Here is an 18,978-nt window from a genome sequence, read left to right as displayed (position 1 = left end):
AGGACAGCCATGCCAAGATTGAAACAGCATCCCGCAGACCCTGAAAGAAGAGAGAGGTCCTGCAGAGACCAGGAAGGGAAGTTTGGAGAAATTAAGTCCATCCTTGACCAGTCCCAATTTTGCCCAAGCTTTGCCTAGCTTTTAGACTACGTGCAGGCTATTTAAAGTTGGAATCACTGGGTTCGGATTTCCATAAGGCCTAAATAAAGTGGCTTCTGGTTCACTCTCCCCTTACTCTCTACTGTGGAGAACAAGACTGAGCGGCCTGATTAGGAACGCATAGCTGGGAACAGCACAAATGCAAAAGAGGACCTTGCAAAAGAAGAAAGTGTGCTTTTCTGTTTTAGGAAACCTGCTGACATAGGGAATGCTTCTGTTTTTCTGCAGAAATGCTGCCTTCAGTGGACAAAATCCAGCCACAATCAAGCTAATTGAATGCACAAATGTAATATTTTTCCAGGGCACCTCCAATTTAATGCTTGATGAAATCGTGTCTTTCGCATATATTTACAAAAGCTTTTCTTCATCCAGAAATGTCTGTTAAAATTGCTTATAGATGCTGAGATAGCAAATCACTCTTCTAATGTAATGAGATAAGTCATCTCTATAAACTTTGCTTGCTCAAATGTATTCGCATAAAAGAAATCAGGCTACAGGCTTTTTTCAATAAATAGAATGAACAACTAGAACTTGATGGCTATAGCGTGTTCTGCCTCATTGCTAGGGGATGTTTAAAATTGCTCCCTCTCTCTCTTGCAGCAGAGTTTTCATTTTGGTAGTTGATGGAAAAAGGAGGTCAAATAAACTGATGTGGATAAGAAGCCAAAACCGTTTGTCAAAACGTGGGGAGAGGCCTGGAGATTGGAGTCATTTAAAGACTGAAAATTGATTTAAAAGATTTCTGTCCTCAAATCATTTTTCCTGCTAAATGTAGCCACTTTGTGAGCCTGGTTTTCCCTGCTGTAGCTATCTTTACTAATAATTTACATCATAGGAAATTCACATACTGGGAAGACTCGTATGCATAGCCGTTTATGCGTAGCCCAGTAAAACGGGTCCAAAGATCAAGAGTCCATGGAAAAGATGAGGCCTTGAGAGGTTATCCATGTGTTTCCAAGTAAAATTTGTCTTCCAATTCTCATCTGGAAGCCAACCTGTGACAAAAGGCTTAATAGGCCATCACACACACCTAGAGTCACCATATAGAGCAGGTCACCACATAGGTCATGTGTGGCCGATTAGGTTGTGCACCGCACAACTCCAGGGGAGATATCATTCACATAGAGTACCATGTGAAGGGTGCCATCTGGAGTTGTGGAATGTGACAGCTCTGCCCAGCCTGGCCACACAGATCAGGGGAAAAAAGTCATCTTCTTGTTCACAATCACAGTTCAATAAGTTTCCATGGCTACACTGCATGCATTGCCTTGAACTCCTCAAAGAATAAGGTCGAAGTTCTCATTATCAGCCGACAAAGTGTTAAAGCCTGCTTGGTGCCCTTTTCTGTCTCTTTACAAAGCAAAATTGGGAGAATATTCAAATCTCCAGATGGTTCTCTTTACTTCAAGAAATATTTTGGACAGCTTTCACTGAGGAGGACAGGCTTGAATCCGGAAGAATATGAGAGCAAACCCCAAGTGCCCAACCACTGCTCCATACAGGGGAGACAGCAGGCAGCTTTTGGAACAGTTCTGAGGGTGCCTTTCCTGTGCCAGTCTGTCTTCTGGATTTTCCCTCGCCCCTGCTGGAGGGTCCAGACCAGCCAGACCAGTGGCCTGGCTGCCCAGGGCTCGGAGGGAGCAGAAGCCTGCCCACGCTCGGGGGCTGCGCGGCCCTGCTTTCTCCTGCCTCTACGTTCCCTGTGCAGCCTGAGGTACACTGCACATCGGTGGAGACCAAGTCTAATGCTTCCTGCTCTGAAACATTGCTCCTGACAGCCTCTGCCTGGCCCTGTCAATTCCGAGTCCAACACGGTAGTTCGGGGTTAAACAGAAAGGTCCCATTTCCTATGCAGTTCCTTAAACTCTGCCCCAAGCACACGGAAAAGTCTATTTTGGGATTCGGACATCAATTCTAATATGCATAGAAGGATACATTTGAGAACACACGTGACTTTTGCATAACTTGCTTTTTAAAGACCATCTCAACAGCCTTACCGGCACTTTATGGGCGCCACGCTCCATCAGCGCTTCTGTCTCAAGTGTGCCAAAGGGTCAAAATAACCAGTCAGTCAGCCCACAGATGTCTTTCATTGGGTCACCACAGTGTTGTTTTAATGGAATTTGAATGCTTAAAGTGGGGCACGTGTTCTCCATTTCTCCAGACAACCAGCCCATTTCACACGTTTATTTCCATTCCCTGCCAAGTCCCTGTGGAATCCTGAGCGTGCCCTACATCAGCCAGGTGTCAAGAATTAGAGGTTGACAGGGCATCCTCTGACAAGGAGGAAATATAGTAGAAAGGTTTGGGGATAGTCATTGACACCCCCACCATCCCCACCAGCAGCCCTACACATCGCTCAGGGGAGGCACCCGTGTGAGCAAGCTGTCCGCAGTGTCCTGGGCTAGCAGCCTATGAACAGCACCTGTACACTGTCAACAGAGAGACATATGAATACGCCAATACCACGCTGATTAGGCAGTCTGCCCACGAAGGCCGGACCAGAAACCAGGTGACTCCAGGCAAAGCGGCTGGCTGTTTGGGAGACTGAGACAGAGACATAATTTTCTCTTACCTAGTCTTTGTGCCTTCTGGAATGTATACCAGTTGTATGAATTACTTATTATCCATGATCAGAAGCTGTGTGGAGAGCTTCCTCCCAGCTGAAAAACTTCACCCTAGACTTTAGGGCGCGGCTCAAATGCTGCTTCTCCTCTGGGTCGTCTTTCTCAAACCCCTCGTCAAAACCCATCCCTTTCTTTCCCATGCTCCCAGTCCACAGTTGTCACACCTCCTATACAAGAACGCTGTAGCCTGACAGGTGAGCCCGCGAGGTTGGGGCAGAATGGCATTTATTTATATAGAAATACTTCCAATATTTGCTAAACAAGTCCACCACTCCACCCCCACCCTTCTTCCCAGTTTGAGGCCACCACTGACGCTTGTTTTCCCCTAATTTACCTGTAGAAAGATGAACAGATGGAGGGGTCATTCTGGGATTTTTTTCCCCCACAGGTACTGTCATCTCCTGGGCACACAGAGCTGTGCAATAGAGCATTCTAGTCTAATGGACATGTTCTCTGCCTGCACTGTCCGACACACTAGCTGCTAACCATACGTGGATATGGAGCATTTGAAAAGTGGATAGTGTGACTGAGGAACTGAATTTTTCATTTTATTTCATTTAAATTAATTTAAACGTAAATAGCCACCTCTGGATAGTGACTAGCACATCAGACAGCTCAGTTCTAGAGCTTTCTTCCTCTACGGGACAGCCTTACCAACTGAACGATACAACCCTTAAGCATGTTTGATTTTTAAACATTAAATTGAAAGCGAGGTCCACAAAGTACTCATTTCTAAAGTAAAAACTCAGTTTATTCATCTGTTTACGACACAGTACACAAGAGGCAAAGTGTTTCACATCATAGATTTCACTGCCAACTCCTTGGAATGTTCATTTCTTTGGCTAAAAGGAGAGACTAGACGGGAAAGCCGGGTAACGCGTAGGCATCTAAAATAAGGATGGGGGCACAAGGCTAACATCATCCTCACAGGGATGGGCACAAGGGGGCTGTTAGTCGCAAGCTGTTTTCTAGAACTGTTAGCAGGAAGCACAGAAGCCTGACTCCTGGATGCTCGAGCCGGACAGGCTTCAGTCATCCCCACCACACAGGTACAGCAGCGCCTTCTGGTAGTCGCCCTTGGTGTCTTGCTACAAAGGGCCAAGGAGAAAAAGGAAATTCAGTATCAGGAAAAAGACCCAAACTCCACAACAACATACAAGTAGGCCCACTACACCAGAGCCGCTCCCGCTATTAACAGGGGAAGACTCTGTGCCACCTGCCCGGACACAAAGGCAGGGAAGGCCACGCCCAAACCACCGTTATCATCATGGGAGGACCCTCAGGGAGTGTGGCCAAGGGGAGTTTCAAGTCCCATTATTACCGCAGGGTGGAGAGGACCTGAGGAACCGGGGATTAACGTGGTTGGCGCGCAGAGCGACAGCACCTGGCCTGCTACTGCAGCGAAGTCCAGCAAACACCACCACTTTTCGCCCTGGTCCTCACCCTTCCAGAGAGGATGGGGTACCTTCCTGCCTCACTCTGCTGCTTCCTGGATTCTTAAGGTCACGTGGGGATAAGCTGGTGAGGCGAGGAAACAGTTACTAAGAGTCTAAGTGGTCCCCAAACTTAAAGCATATGCCCTAACAAACCTGGCTACACCAAACCCACCTCCAATTCATCCTTGGTAGCCATGGGCATGCCTCTGGAAGTTTCAGGATCTTTTAGAATGGGGACCACTGTGAGCGCAGTCACTCCTTATACACAAACGCTTCATCTCTCCAAAATGGAGAGAGACTAAACTGATGGGAGAGATGGGAGTCCTGAGTAACTAAATGTTGTCAGACCTATCACAGAGGGTTTTTCAAGAAATGAAAATATAGTAAAATTTATTGATCTAATTCTCTTCAGGATGTCAAGTCTTGCAGAATCTGTGTCATAAACACCAATTATCATTGTAGAATAGCAGATGTGGAAAATATAAAAAATTTGCCTGATTCTATAAGATTCCAGGACAAATCGTAAATAGTGCTTTCAAAATAAATCCCTGATATTTGATGACTAGCATCTCCTCCTCAGAGAATTAGACAACAGAGAATCACCACCCTGTCATCGTTCTGACAGGCCACCTGCCTGGGGCCCCGAGGCCCCCTGGATGGCCAGGCAGGGCCGACACGGCCCAGTGGGGCTTACCTGGATGTAGTAGTACAGGGACTTGCCGTACTTTCTCTTGAATTCAGACCTAATTTTCAACATGTCCACTTCACTCCGGGAGACCATGATTCTGATCAGGACCTTATCGCGCGTGCCCTTGCCCTGAAAGTCAAGTTGATGTTCCCAGTTACAATTCACTGACAGTGTTAATCATTAAAAGAGAATCTAGTAAGTTTTCTTGCATATGGAACTGATCTGGGTTCTTGATGCTGCCCTCTAAGAGACTGCAAAGGTAATAGTGAAACTACCCCCTTAAGAAAAATGAGCACCTCGGAACTTCAAACACACTAGACGAAATCATCACAAACCCAGCTGTCCACGTTCAATGCACGTATAGTGCGCACCAACTACTGCGGGGCTCAGGTCAAGAAGTGTGCAAGTCTACATACGTAACAAAAAGTTCCTGGCTCTCGGGGCTTACAGAGAGAGGACCTGCCACCAGGTTTTCATCGTGGCTCTGTGCCATTTGAATGGTATGAGCAGAAAGGACCACTGAGTTTACTTCCATAGCCTCAGACTAGAGGCACGAAGGAATGGGTCCTATCTGGCATGAGACCTTAGGAGAGATGCTCCGGAGAAGGCAGTGGACGAGGGGGTGATCCAGGAAAAAGTGGCAAGAGCCTGGAAGCCAGAAAGCTCCAGGCACATTTGAGGGGTGGGAACGGGATGGGATTGTGGGAAGAGACAATGCATTTAAGGGAAGTTGCAGGGCTGACTTTAGAGTCAGACCTCAGTTCAAATGTGGCTACATAATCTCAGGCAAGCTGAAGCCTTCTGAGCTCCAGTCTCCTCATCTATAAAGAAAATACATCAGCCTCATAGGCTTTTCGGTAATGACTTCAGGTAAAGTAAGCAGCACCACGTCGACTGCATAGTGGTTGCTTAACCATCTCTCCCTCCCTTGCTTGTCTATACTCTGGTGTAACAGGAGGAAATCCCAGAGAAATCTGAGCAGGAGTCAGACACGATTACTATCTGGCATTTTCTCTTTCCCATGACACTTTATTTTCTACCTGTACACAAACATGAGTGCAAGTAGTTGAGAGAGACAGAAGATGGATTTGTGGTTTTCTCACTGTCAAATACAACCACAGCTGACCAGTGCGCTTCTGAATCTGGACAGTGGGGCTCCTTCCTCCATCCGCTAGCCAAGGACACTTAGTTTGGGGCACAAAAGAAGAAAAGCCTCCTGGAAACACGGACCACGCAGGCAGCTGCCCTTACCTTCATGGAGTCGTACAGTCGGTCAGCAAAATACAGGGGCTTGTTCTGAATACACTGGACTGTGGAGAGAAGAAAAGGGGTCAGCTGCTCCTCTCTCCTCCACCAGTAGGGCTGAGGCCCCAACCCCAGAGCACAAACCAGATGACCTGATGCAACGTGAACGGGCTGTGAAATGGGAAAGCTAAGGGAATACTGGGGCTCCTCTGACACGCTCGGCTCCACTGTGGTTTTAAATCAGGGCCCTCTGAGGGCCGCAGAAACCCAAGTGGATATAGTAGCTTTCCCACCAGTGACATTTCTCTTGTTAAGCCTCCTTGGCAACTCTCCGTTCTACCAATTTAAGCTGTTCCTCAGTTTCATATATTAAATTTATACAGTGAAGATTATGAAACCACCCAAATCATGGAAAGAAGCCACACCTCCTAAACACACTTGAATTAACAGGACAGCCATTCGTGACTTCTGCTTCAGCACAGTTTACTGAAAGCTGATGCCTACCAGAGATGGGGACCACACTTGCTTACCCAGGTTCAGGAAAGCATTTTCCAGGTCTCCTTTGACCTCCTTCTTGATGCTCTCCAACATGTCATAAGGGCTGTAGCTCTTGTACCTTTCAAATACTGAGGAAAAGTGACAAATAATTATTATAACAGAGCCACTACTTAAAACTGTCAATGATCACTCACACAGTTACACGCCATGATTAAAAAAAAAAAGGAAAAATGAGGACAATCATGGCATCCTAGAGGGTTAGGGGCTGCACTGGTGGACCAGAGCTGACACTGCACCAGTTGCCCTGGGACAGCCGTACGTGCGCTTGTCCTGACTGGCAGTGCCCAGGCCACGTATTTTGACCATCTTCATCTCCCGAGAGAAACCAACTGAAAGCCACGAAAAACAGTACACAGCATCCAGGAAAGTCCATTACTCCAACAAATATAGCAAGATAAAATGATCCTCAGACAAGAAGGGGCGGCAAGCTAAAGCACCAAATGTGGAATCTATTTAGGGGAAAGAAAGATCTAAAATGGGAGAGAAGAGTAAATGGACTTGTGAGGGAAAATGGGAGTGCAAAGTGGAGAGTGAACCTTGTTCTGACAGACCTGAGCCCCAACACAGACCACCAGCTAGCCTGGGCTCTGAGACCTCCTCAGCAAAGCACCCACCTTTCTGGAGGTGACAGACACTGCGCTCGGTCATGATGCTGATCCACTTTGGAACATCAGTTCCTTTCCTCTTCACTCCAGCATCATAGAGATCCTACAAGCACAACCAACCAGGAGAGTTAACTACCCACTCCAGGATGTGGTCATAAAAATTTCATGAAAAAAACTAAAAACCTACACATTCAAAATGCTGTATGAGAAAGGATGACTGCACTGCAGATATGGGCAAAAACGTACTATTTAGGTTAAAAGTCTTAATCAAGAGCCGTCTGCCAAAGGCACAGACAGACACACTATGACACTAGATTGTTCATGAGGTTGGTGCTGTCCAAATCTCCTTCCCTGAGCACCAAAGGAAGGACCAAGGGCTTCTGTTTATATACAGAAGGACAAGCAAATGTTCATTAGCACATCCAACCCTCCTCCCCTTGGCACTTTTAATAGCAGATAAGCTGATGGTCATCCACTGAAGACAGCTACAGGTCAGGTACCCACACCCAAGCTTCTTAGAGACTCAGGACAGGATGGACCTGGCCCAACCTCATTTTCAGTTTCTAGAAAATTTATGGGCTACAAGTAATGCTAAGAATGGTGGGGAGAGAGGGAGGAAGGCTTATGTAAGGGTAGATACTCATTCAGGGACCATCCACTATCTGGGAGTTACAAAACCCAACTGCTAGGACTTTATTTAAAACCTTTCCCTACCTCCTGCTAAAAGTGCTGTGTGAAATATATTCAATTTTAAAAGTAAAATGAATTTAAATTAATTTTGTTCTGCAGCTCTTACGAAATGCTTTGCAATGGTTGTTGACCCTCTGGGAAAGGCCTATCGTTCATAGTGATCTAAATCAGCTTAACAAATAGTTCTCAGTGATTATGAGACTAGAACCAGCAAAAGTTCTATTCAGCTGGAGAAAAAGGAAGGACCCCTGGCGTCCTCCCCTTCTCCTCGACCACAAAGGGCAATGAGCCTTCCTCTCCCAGGCTGAGCCTCCGCCATCTTGTTCTGCTTTCCCATCTCGTTCACTCTACTGGTGTTCATTTGTAGCAAACGCACGCCAGTGTGCACAGCTGTATTACACCCTGCAGAAACGTATACTTCCAAACAAGCAAAGCCTAAACAAGTGTATGTGAGTCAGGTATGGATCCTGGAATTCACACCAGCATTATAAGGGAATACCTGTAATAACTATTGCTCCCAGAAAGTAAAAATGAAGCCCACCTATTCTTTGACATGCCTCCCGTCCAACAGTGGGGCCTACTTCCCCTCCCACTGACTGTGGGCCAGACGTAGTGTCTCACTTCTAGTGAACAGAGTATGACAGACACGATAGTCTGTGACTCCTAACATTAGGTCATAGAAGGAACTTGGCTTCCTCCTTGCCTTCTCCCTTCTCACTCTGGGGAAACCATGAGCCATGTTGTGAGGACACTCAAGCAACCCCTGAGAGATGGCCATGTGGAAAGATACTAAGGCCTCCTGCCGACCGTCATGTGGGTGGCCATTTTGGATGTAGATCCTCCGATGCTGTCAGGCCCTCAGACGCTGCAGCCCTAGTCAACATTTTGTCTACAACCTCACAAGAGGCCCCAAGCCAGAACCACCCAGCTAAGCCACTCCCCAATTTCCTGACCCACAGAAACTGAGATAATAAATGTTAGTTGTTTTAAGCCCCTAGGTTTGGAGGTAATTTGTTACACAGGATAGAAAATTACTACACAGACTATCCAGAGATTTACTAGAAAACAGAAACAAACCAAGAAGCTTGGCACTTACCCGGGCATCTTGGTCAATCAGTTCATAATCAATGACAGAGCCATCCTCTGCTCTTCTACCCTACGGAAGAAAAAAAAATTAAGAACATCAAATATGTTTCTTCGTATATTTTAAAACAAAAAATGTTATTTTTCTCCCCAACTCATGTAAGCCATTATTTAATTTACTGAATTATCACTCACTTAAAATTTTTCTTCACTTTGAAGTATAGATAAGACCAAAGATTGGTACAATAATGGAAGGCAGAGAAATGGGGGTTGTGCCTCATCATCATCAATCTTCTCCTTGGTACCCAGTCCTGGGCTAAGCATCTTTCAGGATCCATCCCCCGCCCCCCCCAAAAAACCTAATGATATTCAGTTCCTTCCCTCAGAGAGCTTTCAATCCAGATAGAGAAATAAGCATGGAACAAATGGTCAAACAACACAGTAATCTACAGCTCTAAGAAGATGTGAAATGCAAAAGAGGGAGAAATCTGTCGGACACTATAGTCACAAAATCTGTGGAGAATGGGGTAAGCTGAGGTGGAACCTGAGGATGAGTCAGCCAGTAAAGGGGAGGGGAGGAAGCCAGTCCGCACAGGAGGAAGAGCTCAGGGACAGGCTGCGCACACTCAGGTGAGTGAGGTCCTGCCGGGCTGGCGGAGAAGGGGAACAGGAGGGACTCCTAGGGAGGAAGATTAAGTGAGGGAAGGCCAGGTACAGAGGACTTTTACAGGCAGTTGAGCGTTCGGATTTGATGGAGCAGAAACGGGTTTCGATCAGGGGAATGAAATGGTGAAAGGGGATTTCAAAAAGATGGGTGGATGGCGGTGCACAGGGCAGGTGGAAGAGAGGAGAGCCAGGGAGGGTGGCACGGAGTTGCTACAGTAACGGAGATGTGAGTCAATCACTTGTCATCAGGGTTCCTGGAGATGATCATTTCTCCTCCCTCCTCTGGCACATAGGTATTAAACTGCACACTGGTCAGAGCTCAGACTCAAAAGGGAAATGCCTTTCATCCACTTTAATATGTTAACATCAGCAGACAAACAAAGACCCCCCTCTCCAGGTAAAGGACCACCTGGATAAATCCTCTCATATGACGTGAGAGCAGGTGAAAGAAACAAAAGGGTTACTCCCCACTGGGTCCTGAGTATGTGGCCAAACTTAGAGGCAAAGTGACCTTCCCAGAGTCACGTGGCGAGGGCTGGCACATAAATCCAGGCCAGAACTTGAGGGCTGCCTATTCCTCCTCTGGCTCCAAAGTCCACTTGACCATGAGGTTTTGCAGGATAAGAAATCCCATTATACAAAAATGACAGCTCTGCAGAGACAGTGCAAACCCACCATCGGAAATGCAGCTGGAATCTCTGAAGCAGGCACAGAGGATTGAGTTAATTCCCTCCCAAGTATAAAATAAGGCATGCGACTTGCCTCCGGAGGCAGCAAGCACAAAGAAAGAAACCGGAAACCAACCTTTGCGAGGGCAACCATCAGCTTGCGGAAGTCACCAGATGTGTCAGAAACAATGTCCTTCTCCAGATCAGTCTTGTACACTTGGAAAACAACACATGTGGATTTATGCTTCCTGCCTGTGCAGCCAGTCAGCCACCCACCCCGACTGCCCCCTGCCCCACTAAGCCTGTGAAAAGCAGAACTGTCTGTGACAGCATGGATGTATCCACCCAAATGAGGGCAGATTCTCTCAAATGATTTTGACCTTCATAAAATCAGAGCCAGTGTTATTATCAGTGACAAGGGACAGACGAGACTGGATCAAATCAGGGATCCTTAAGCTCACCTTTGATCAGTGACCTCTATCATAGCTAAAATACTGTTTCCCAACCTTCTTGAGTATGAATACTCATTTTGAACATCAAAAAATATAGAGGGCTACACACACACACACACACATAGCTATGCCTTATTATCTACTGATTGAGAAAATGCACAATGGCAAAAAGTAGTAAGAATTAAATAGTTTGAATGAATTCGTATTTTATTATTCAAAACAGCATCTATATTGAAATGCACTAACACATACACACGTAAGCTGCATCATTTATCCTACCCACAGCCTCCTATACTACTTGGTGCACGTAGGCCCTTATGTCTCTTGCAACAATATCCACAGTCCAGAGTTGAGAACCTCTTGAGCAGAGACTGGACAGCACTCAATAAATGAAATCTATGTATGATCCTTTCTACTTCACCCCATCAGATCTATTTTTAAAAACTTTGTTTTCTCTCCTTTCCCTCCCATCTATCTTTCTGTAGAAGTTCTAGTGGAATGTAATAATCAAAACACAGGCCATGAGGAGGTGGAGGAGAGGGACCTGGACCAGTCCAGATGGAGGCATTTCTGCATATGTAATCTGGGCATCCCGTCCTGAACACTAACCCAGATGACCACGGGGTCACAGAAGTTGGGCTGAGAGGATGCACCACCGAACTAGGGCTACTCACTTTCCTTGTAGACTCTGTTAATTTCCTGCAGCTCCTGGTTGGTCCTTGAGCAGATGATCTCAATGAGGGAGTCCTCATCGGTCCCCAGCCCCTGTGAACCAGGCAGCACCGACATCAGCAGGCAAAGTCCTCCTGGCCGTTAGCCTACTTCTCTGATCTCAACCAGGTAAACTATAAACATGGATGGGTCTGTGCTCCTTTCTACATTCCTACTGGGGGATCTGGACTCTGTTCCTCAGCACAAGGTAATGTTATTTTCTATTTATTTAAAAAATGCTTCACCAGAATACGAGATGGTATGAGTGACATGTTTGAGCTCAACTATATTAAAATATATATACATATAGTAAACAGAAAGAGACAGCAATGGAATATATCAAAATGTTAAAAGTAGTTGCCTTTTGGTAATGAGTTTATAAAATGAATAACTTTTTCTCTTTGTTATTTTTATTTTTCAATTTCCATAACAATCGCCCATTATTTTAATAGATGGGAAATAATTTTCTTTATTAAACACGTTTGCTCAGTAATTTAAAATAAAGGAATATACAGATTTTGTGTTGTCACTTGCAGCCAGCATCGTTAGACTGGAAAAAGTCTTTTTACCAGGGAAAGGTATAGATAAGATAAAATTTTTAGCTTCAACTCTTTGAAATGTAAAATTGGGTTAATGTTAAAAATTTCATTCTTGTACTTCCATTTTTGCTTGATTACTATGCACTCTTCGGGCATTTTAGAGAAGCAAAAGGAAATAATGAAGTGCCAAATAAACCTAGACACCAACACTTTATTAAAGAATAAGAATTTGATAGGTGATGTATTCAAATTTAATATATACACTTTTGAGCATGCCAGATAGCCTGAAAGGACTCAATGAAACATATATTTCAAAGCTGGCTTCATGATCAAAGTCAAGATTTAATAATCAGGATCCTCTAATACTTGTCTTTCTGAAGATGGAAATACCACTTTGAACTAAGTAGAATTACAACTGTTTAAAATGTAAATCAATTATAAGGTGTTAATACAATAAGAAACTTACTTATCCACGTGAAAAGTATGTCAGCTATTTATTAAACTTATTAGAGTTTAGATGCCCCTGAAAAAGTGGTCTGTGTCATATAAGCTAAGCCTCAGGTTAACGGTTAATTTTGAATTTTATTCTTAATCTAATCTATGAGCCAGCGCCTCTTCTTCCAGAGTTTTTCATCATGATTTGTGGAGGTTCTGGCAAAGCCAAAATTTCTTCCCTTCTTAGCAAAAGGTCTACAATAATATGCCATCCAAATGCTACAGGATGACTACCGAGCATCTTTGAATATTTTAGGGGGCAGTTTTTCAATCCCAAGGAATGACAGAAATATACTAAAAATAACTCATGCATTGGAAGAAATGCTGTATTCTGACACTGGGGGAATGTACAATAGATAGCACAATGTAAGATTTTTCTTTCACCACTGATATACCAGTGTCAATCTCTGAGAATCCTACCAGTGTTTTTATCTCTATATTCCAAGGTGACCTTGGCAATTTCCAAAACTTGGCCAAGCTTTCCACAGACTGTCCACAATTCCTATCACAAGGGCAGCTTCCACTGCAACATATGGCAGATATTGCCACTGGTATTGCCAGAAGTCAAAACAGAAATTTTTTTTAAAGCATAGTTCAGTTAATGTCACTTCGAGCTTTATGGATTTCAGAAGGGTACTCAACTGTGATAGCTAATGGAAGAGCTGGCACAAGGTCAAAGATGTAGCAGTCAAAGCACCTTTCATTGGGCCCAGCTACACAGATTACAATGGTGACTGACAGCTCAAACAGGTCCATCTCAAGTCACAAATACCTAGTAACAGATACTAGTAAAATTGCACAAGTCGCAACTAAATGGATTCTTGATGAAAAGAAGATAAACCGATCTGATGTGATGACGGTCAGAAGACACCTAGGACCTAGGCTGGCTCATCTGTGGCTCAAAAGGTCCCAAGACTCAGTTTTCAAGATCAAGCAGGATCCTTCAGTGTTGTTGCCATTTTATCATTCTTAATTACACCCTCCCTGCAAAGGAGCCTACTTGGGAAACTCAGAGTTAGTCTGCTCAAACAAACAGCTTGGGCTACGTTGGAGAACTGAAGGGAGAAAGAGATTTCGCCAGGAATCTTTCAGCGGCCCTGAGCTATCAGGTTCTGAGCCCTGGAAATGCCTGGTGTGTGAAGCTGCCTGACTCTCAAGGTGCTCTGTAGGGAAAGGGATGACAACCGAACTGTGACATTAGCTCTGGTGACAGGCTTACAGCTCGGTCTCTTAATGCAGGAACAGCAGCATCACAGAAAATGTACTCGGACTTCGAATAAAAAATCAGAGCTATAGCTTTCCGCCTATTCTGGAGGCTTTACCCAGTCTTATCGGCAGAGGGCAGTATCAGATTATTCAAAGTGTCGCAGGCACACACCAGGAAAAGGGCTATGCTTTGCTGTAACACGCATTTATGTTTATGCATCTATTACATTTATATAAAACTTGATGTTTTGGGAACGCATAGTACTCAGGGAGTTCCCAACCTGTAATTTTTACTATCTAATTTAAACCTAAAATTCCATGTTCAAAATAACTTTCCAAAAGAAAAACCGCAAGATAACACGTGCTACGATACTTTGAACAAAACACAGGTACCATTCACAATCAGAAATCATCCTTTATATGCACTGTGATGTTCTGATTTTTCCCGATTTGAATCAAACAATGGGATTGACAAGAAGGTCAGCCAGGAGAGGAAACACCCGAGAGAGCGCGGGCAGAATTTGCAAGCTTCACTTAAACAAAAGCTATGAGTTTTACTTCTGCCTTAATATCATAACAAATCTTTTCTGAGGAGGAAGTGTAATCAAGGAAGTAGTTTTTCCAAATGATATTCCAATTGCCCAGGTGCCAAGCAGTAGCAGCTGGTAACTGACTTCTCAGCATCATGAAATTTCTTTACAGTCTTAAAAAAAAGTAATTGAAATATTTTTGGTACGAATCCTGAGACTTACAGCTTCAGTTCATTCAAAAAAAAAATTGCTCCAAATGAGAATTCAACAAAACTGAAAATCACCTAATTACACTCGGAAAGCTGTAATTCACCAATATTAGTGGCAGATTCGACAGAGCGTGCACCTCCCACGTGCTCACCTTCATGGAAGCCTTCAGCTCAGAAGCATCATACTGAGCAGGTGTTTTCAACAGGCCCAGAATCACTGTCTCCAGGTGGCCAGACAAGGCTGACTTCAGCGCTGCTGCAAGCTCCTTCAGACAAACGGGCAGGGACATGGAAAACTGGGTTGGTAACCAACATTCCCTTTAAAACGAGTGAGTAAAATACCTGTGAAAACCATCCCTCGCCTGCATGCCCTTCCACAGACTCAGGTGTCAGAAAATGAAAGATCAGACTTTGCTCTAGTCAAATCCCTTAAAATCCAAAGGAAACCGGAACAGTATGCAATTCCTCAGAATGCTGTGGGTGTCAGGACACTTTACCATACAACCTGCATGCGATGACAGCCCGTGGAAGACAGGGTACTTTCCGGGGCCAGGGCCCCTGCTGAGAATGAGGTGGTTTGAGTGGGGAGCCCGTGGGGAAGCAGAGCCCTCATAGCCTGCTGACACCCTCCTGTAAAAGATGCTTGCGGTTGTGCCTGGAGTGGCTCCTCAAAGTCTCCAGAAGGAACTGGAGGGCCCAAAAAGGCCGGAAGTGGCCTCATGAAGCTGTCCTATGCAAACACTTCATCTACGGCTGAGAGAACATCTGTTTGTCCATACCAAATTGGGACGTGTTGAGAGAGATGATGGGGACTAAAGCTCCCCATTCAGCCCTTTGACTTTCCCATGGCATATTATTTCTTAAGGGTTCCACTGTCACCATTAAGAAAGATTTTAAGTCAGAGGTCTGAGTCAGCACCCATGTATGCAGACAGATACCCCAATTCAATGTGGCTTTCACAGATGCTTCCTCCAGATTAAGCTTCCTACAAATCATGGGCGTTGAGTGATAACTGAACTCTCCCACTGTAATTATTTTCTTCTTCCTTTTCACTTTCTCCTCTTCTCTTCCTTCTTTCTTTCTCTCCTGCTTTCCAGCAGAACCCCACGGCATCTACAAAGTTTGGCCCCTAGAAGAATTTACAGGCACTGGGAGGTGACATGCAGCCTGCTTCGGTGCGAATCTTCTCAAATCAGTCACAGATGTCGAGAATTGAGACGGATCTTAGAAAGCAACTGGCCCAACCCCTTCACCATCTACTTTCTCCTGCTTTCTGATGTCCTGGTAACACACAGCCCTTAGGAGGGGACTTTAAAAGTAACACCTTCCAAGGCACATATGTATGGTGACAGATAAAAACTAGACTATTGGTGGTGAGCACGATGCAGCCTATACAGAAACTGATATATAATAATGTACACCTGAAATTACACAATGTTATAAACTATTATGACCTCAATAAAATAATTTAAAAAAACGAGTTAATTTTTCTCTAGACAAGTTACCTTCCAGAGGGTATTTTCCTGCTACCAACAAAACTAACTTCAAGGACTGCCGAAGCACATAAGTGACAAAAGGTGGCCGTGATTACCTTCACAGAAAATGAGCCACTGACATAAAAAAAAAAAAAGGCAACACCTTCCAATTATAGCACCGATTTTCCAGTTTGGAACTTTGAGGTTAGGTAATTCCAAACTCAGCCTATTCCTGACACTTCCCTCAACCCATTCTCTGCTCAAACCTCAAATAGCATCTATCTGGGCACCTACTGACTTCTTCCACTTCTATTATAAACTCCTTATGGGCGTTCAACTTCCTGCTGCTCATACTGCCTAGCACAGGGCTTTGCACTCAGCAGAAACTCCAGAAATGTTCGACAAATAAAACACAATCATTCCTTATATGGAGAAACCTGGCATCTGCTTGAACACGAAAGAAACATGAAATCAAGAGAGTCTCAGCTCCTCTCCACGTCTACTAGCTGTGCCCTTGCTGTTCAAGCTCGTCACCTAGGCAGCCTCGGTCTGTACTCCTGAGAATGCTGCAGTACAGGGCCTTCTCCTTTATTCATAAACAACTCATTCAACACAATAAGGTTCTGCCTCCACGATTTCCTTCAGAAATTATCTCAAGAAGTTTATGCATCTTTCTATAAAAGATGACAATTCTTCTTAGTCCAAGGCTGAGAGGTATCAAGAATCAGTAGGGGGGGCCGGCCAGGTGGCGCAGCAGTTAAGTGCACACGTTCCGATTCAGCAGCCTGGGGTTCGCCGGTTCGGATCCCAGGTGCGGGCATGGCATTGCTTGGCAAGCCATGCTGTGGCAGGCATCCCCCATATAAAGTAGAGGAAGATGGGCATGGATGTTAGCTCAGGGCCAGTCTTCCTCAGCAAAAAAAAGAGGAGGATTGGCAGCAGATGTTAGCTCAGGGCTAATCTTCCTCAAAAAAAAAAGAATCAGTAGGACAGTGAGCTGTCCCCAGGACACAGCAAAGCCTTTGAGGTCACTGAACTCATCATGATTCTGGTAATATCTTCCATCCAACAGGGTATGCGAGAGCTTTGTTCTCCATCTATCTAATTTGAAATCAAGATCCAGGCTTCTCTGTTTCTGTGTACATTTATGTGTGCACACCCACGTGTGTTCCAAGACCCCACTCTGTAAGTCACAGCTGAAGGAGCAATTACAGGCATACCGTCCAAAGAGGTGGGCCTTCTGCTCCAACTGGAACTCTATTCTACCAGCTCACAGATCCTTTTGGGGAAGCAGAGAAATAAAACACTCCCCTCTATGCCTCACTCCAGAAGATTAATATAAGTCTAGTTGAAAGAAGAATTTTAATGCACATGAGATGAAAGAAGCCAGATGCTTTCCTATTTATGTCTGTCCAACTGTTTCGGGAGGTGGAGGAGGGAGCTACAGCAGAACTTGACCTGCAACTCCCAGAACCTTGGTGGTCACGTCAACCCCAAGAGCAGAAACATCTTTTCCAGAATGCTTCCAGCTCACCTCCACCGTGGCTACGAGTGGAGGTTCTAAGTCACACAGGAGCTGCAGGAAGCCACGCTGACTACACCGTCCAAGAATAAATCAAAAGCTTTTAATAGCAAGAAGTTAAAAATAAAGCAGCCTGTCCTTAAAATAAAATTTCCTAACACTGTGACAAAATAAAGGATGAATAAGCACCGGGTTGTTCCTTCACCACTAGTGGACAAGCAAGGAGAAAAGCACAAAGACCCCTTAAATAGTCGGGGCATGGCATGCCGAAGATAGTCTGCTGGACCAAATGAACTACTAACTAATTAAGCCCCTTTGTTGTCAAGCTCTTAAGAATTCAACTGTATTTTTTTTAAGAATGAGGGGAGCGTGTCAGGATCAATACTCCTAAGATTAGTGTCCTAAGATTAAATTAGTGTCCTAAGATTAAATTAGAAACATCTTATCAAGAGCTAACAGAAGCCATAAAGATGAAATGAGTTGCTACATGTAGAGAACTACATGCCAGGCACAAAGTAAGCATTCAGTAAATGGTGCCTGTTGTTGCTGTTTCTCCCTATTCCGTTCAACCTTTCTAGTCCCAGAACTGCTCCCTCCACACACTCTGAGTTGAAGGAGGGTGTGGTCTTTATGGATGCGCTCCAAGCACTCCAGGGGCCACCCATGGGTGAGTGGTGACTCTTACAAGGATGTAAGAGGAACACCTTGGATACCTAAGAGTTCCAGGAGGCGCTTGCTGGAATGAGCCAGAATTCAAGAAAAGAAAAAGCAATGGCTGAGGAAATGAAATTCAACAAGGAATGGCCTTCATCCCTGAAACCGCCTGTACCTTTTTGGTCCTTCTCTGGTAGGCGAAGGCAATATCTTGTCTCTGTTCATTGCTGCGGTTGGTCAGAATGTTGACAATGGTGACCTCGTCCACACCTATGGAAATACAAGTTGTGAATGGTTACTCAACCACGTGCTCTAGTCCTTTGCGCTTGCACAGAAGGTTTTAAGCAGAGTTTATTCAAAGTGAAATTTATACACCATTCTCCAAACAACACATACCAAAACATCAAGATTTGTCTTCTTTTTATCAGCTTCCTCCGCTTAACGTGTGTACCTTCTTTTCTTTTTTTCCTGATAACCTCAAACCTCAAGCCTAAATGGGCCTTCTAAATATGTGTATTTTAAAAAACTATTTTATTCATAAATAGCTTTCTGGAACCAACAGTAGGAGGTGCATCCGTGGGGCTGTGGCAGTCAGATGGAACAACAAAGATTTAGGAGGATTTTAAATGAAGGTCCCCAAATTGCCATTTAACTGAAGATTTAATAGACAGTAACTGTGAACTGAATTAATAGAGACAATTATTTATATTTATTGCAGGATTATGGCTATATAAGCAGCTAGGTATAATTTCTATAATTA

The 18,978-nt window shown here is 44.5% G+C and overlaps 1 protein-coding gene across 2 annotated transcripts in view; it reads right to left on the bottom strand.

Annotated features, from left to right (window-relative positions):
- Window positions 1-3,512: 3,512 nt before the first annotated feature.
- ANXA2 (annexin A2) overlaps window positions 3,513-18,978 on the bottom strand; it is a 41,709-nt gene continuing 26,243 nt past the window's right edge. For both annotated transcript variants that reach the window (XM_044764784.2, XM_070500637.1), the window contains exons 4-13: window positions 18,394-18,488; window positions 14,720-14,833; window positions 11,552-11,642; window positions 10,562-10,641; window positions 9,105-9,164; window positions 7,328-7,421; window positions 6,686-6,781; window positions 6,162-6,220; window positions 4,917-5,039; window positions 3,513-3,874 (exon numbers count right to left, since the gene is read on the bottom strand). In XM_044764784.2, the coding sequence (XP_044620719.1) occupies window positions 3,815-3,874; window positions 4,917-5,039; window positions 6,162-6,220; window positions 6,686-6,781; window positions 7,328-7,421; window positions 9,105-9,164; window positions 10,562-10,641; window positions 11,552-11,642; window positions 14,720-14,833; window positions 18,394-18,488 (872 nt within the window). In that variant the 3' untranslated portion in view covers window positions 3,513-3,814. The remainder of the gene's footprint in view (window positions 3,875-4,916; window positions 5,040-6,161; window positions 6,221-6,685; window positions 6,782-7,327; window positions 7,422-9,104; window positions 9,165-10,561; window positions 10,642-11,551; window positions 11,643-14,719; window positions 14,834-18,393; window positions 18,489-18,978) is intronic.

This window comes from Equus asinus, chromosome 2 (genome assembly GCF_041296235.1).
Source record: "Equus asinus isolate D_3611 breed Donkey chromosome 2, EquAss-T2T_v2, whole genome shotgun sequence".
NCBI classification, from domain to species: Eukaryota; Metazoa; Chordata; class Mammalia; order Perissodactyla; family Equidae; genus Equus; species Equus asinus.
Note: the sequence above shows the minus strand (reverse complement) of the source record. Positions and strands in the feature narration are given on the sequence as shown.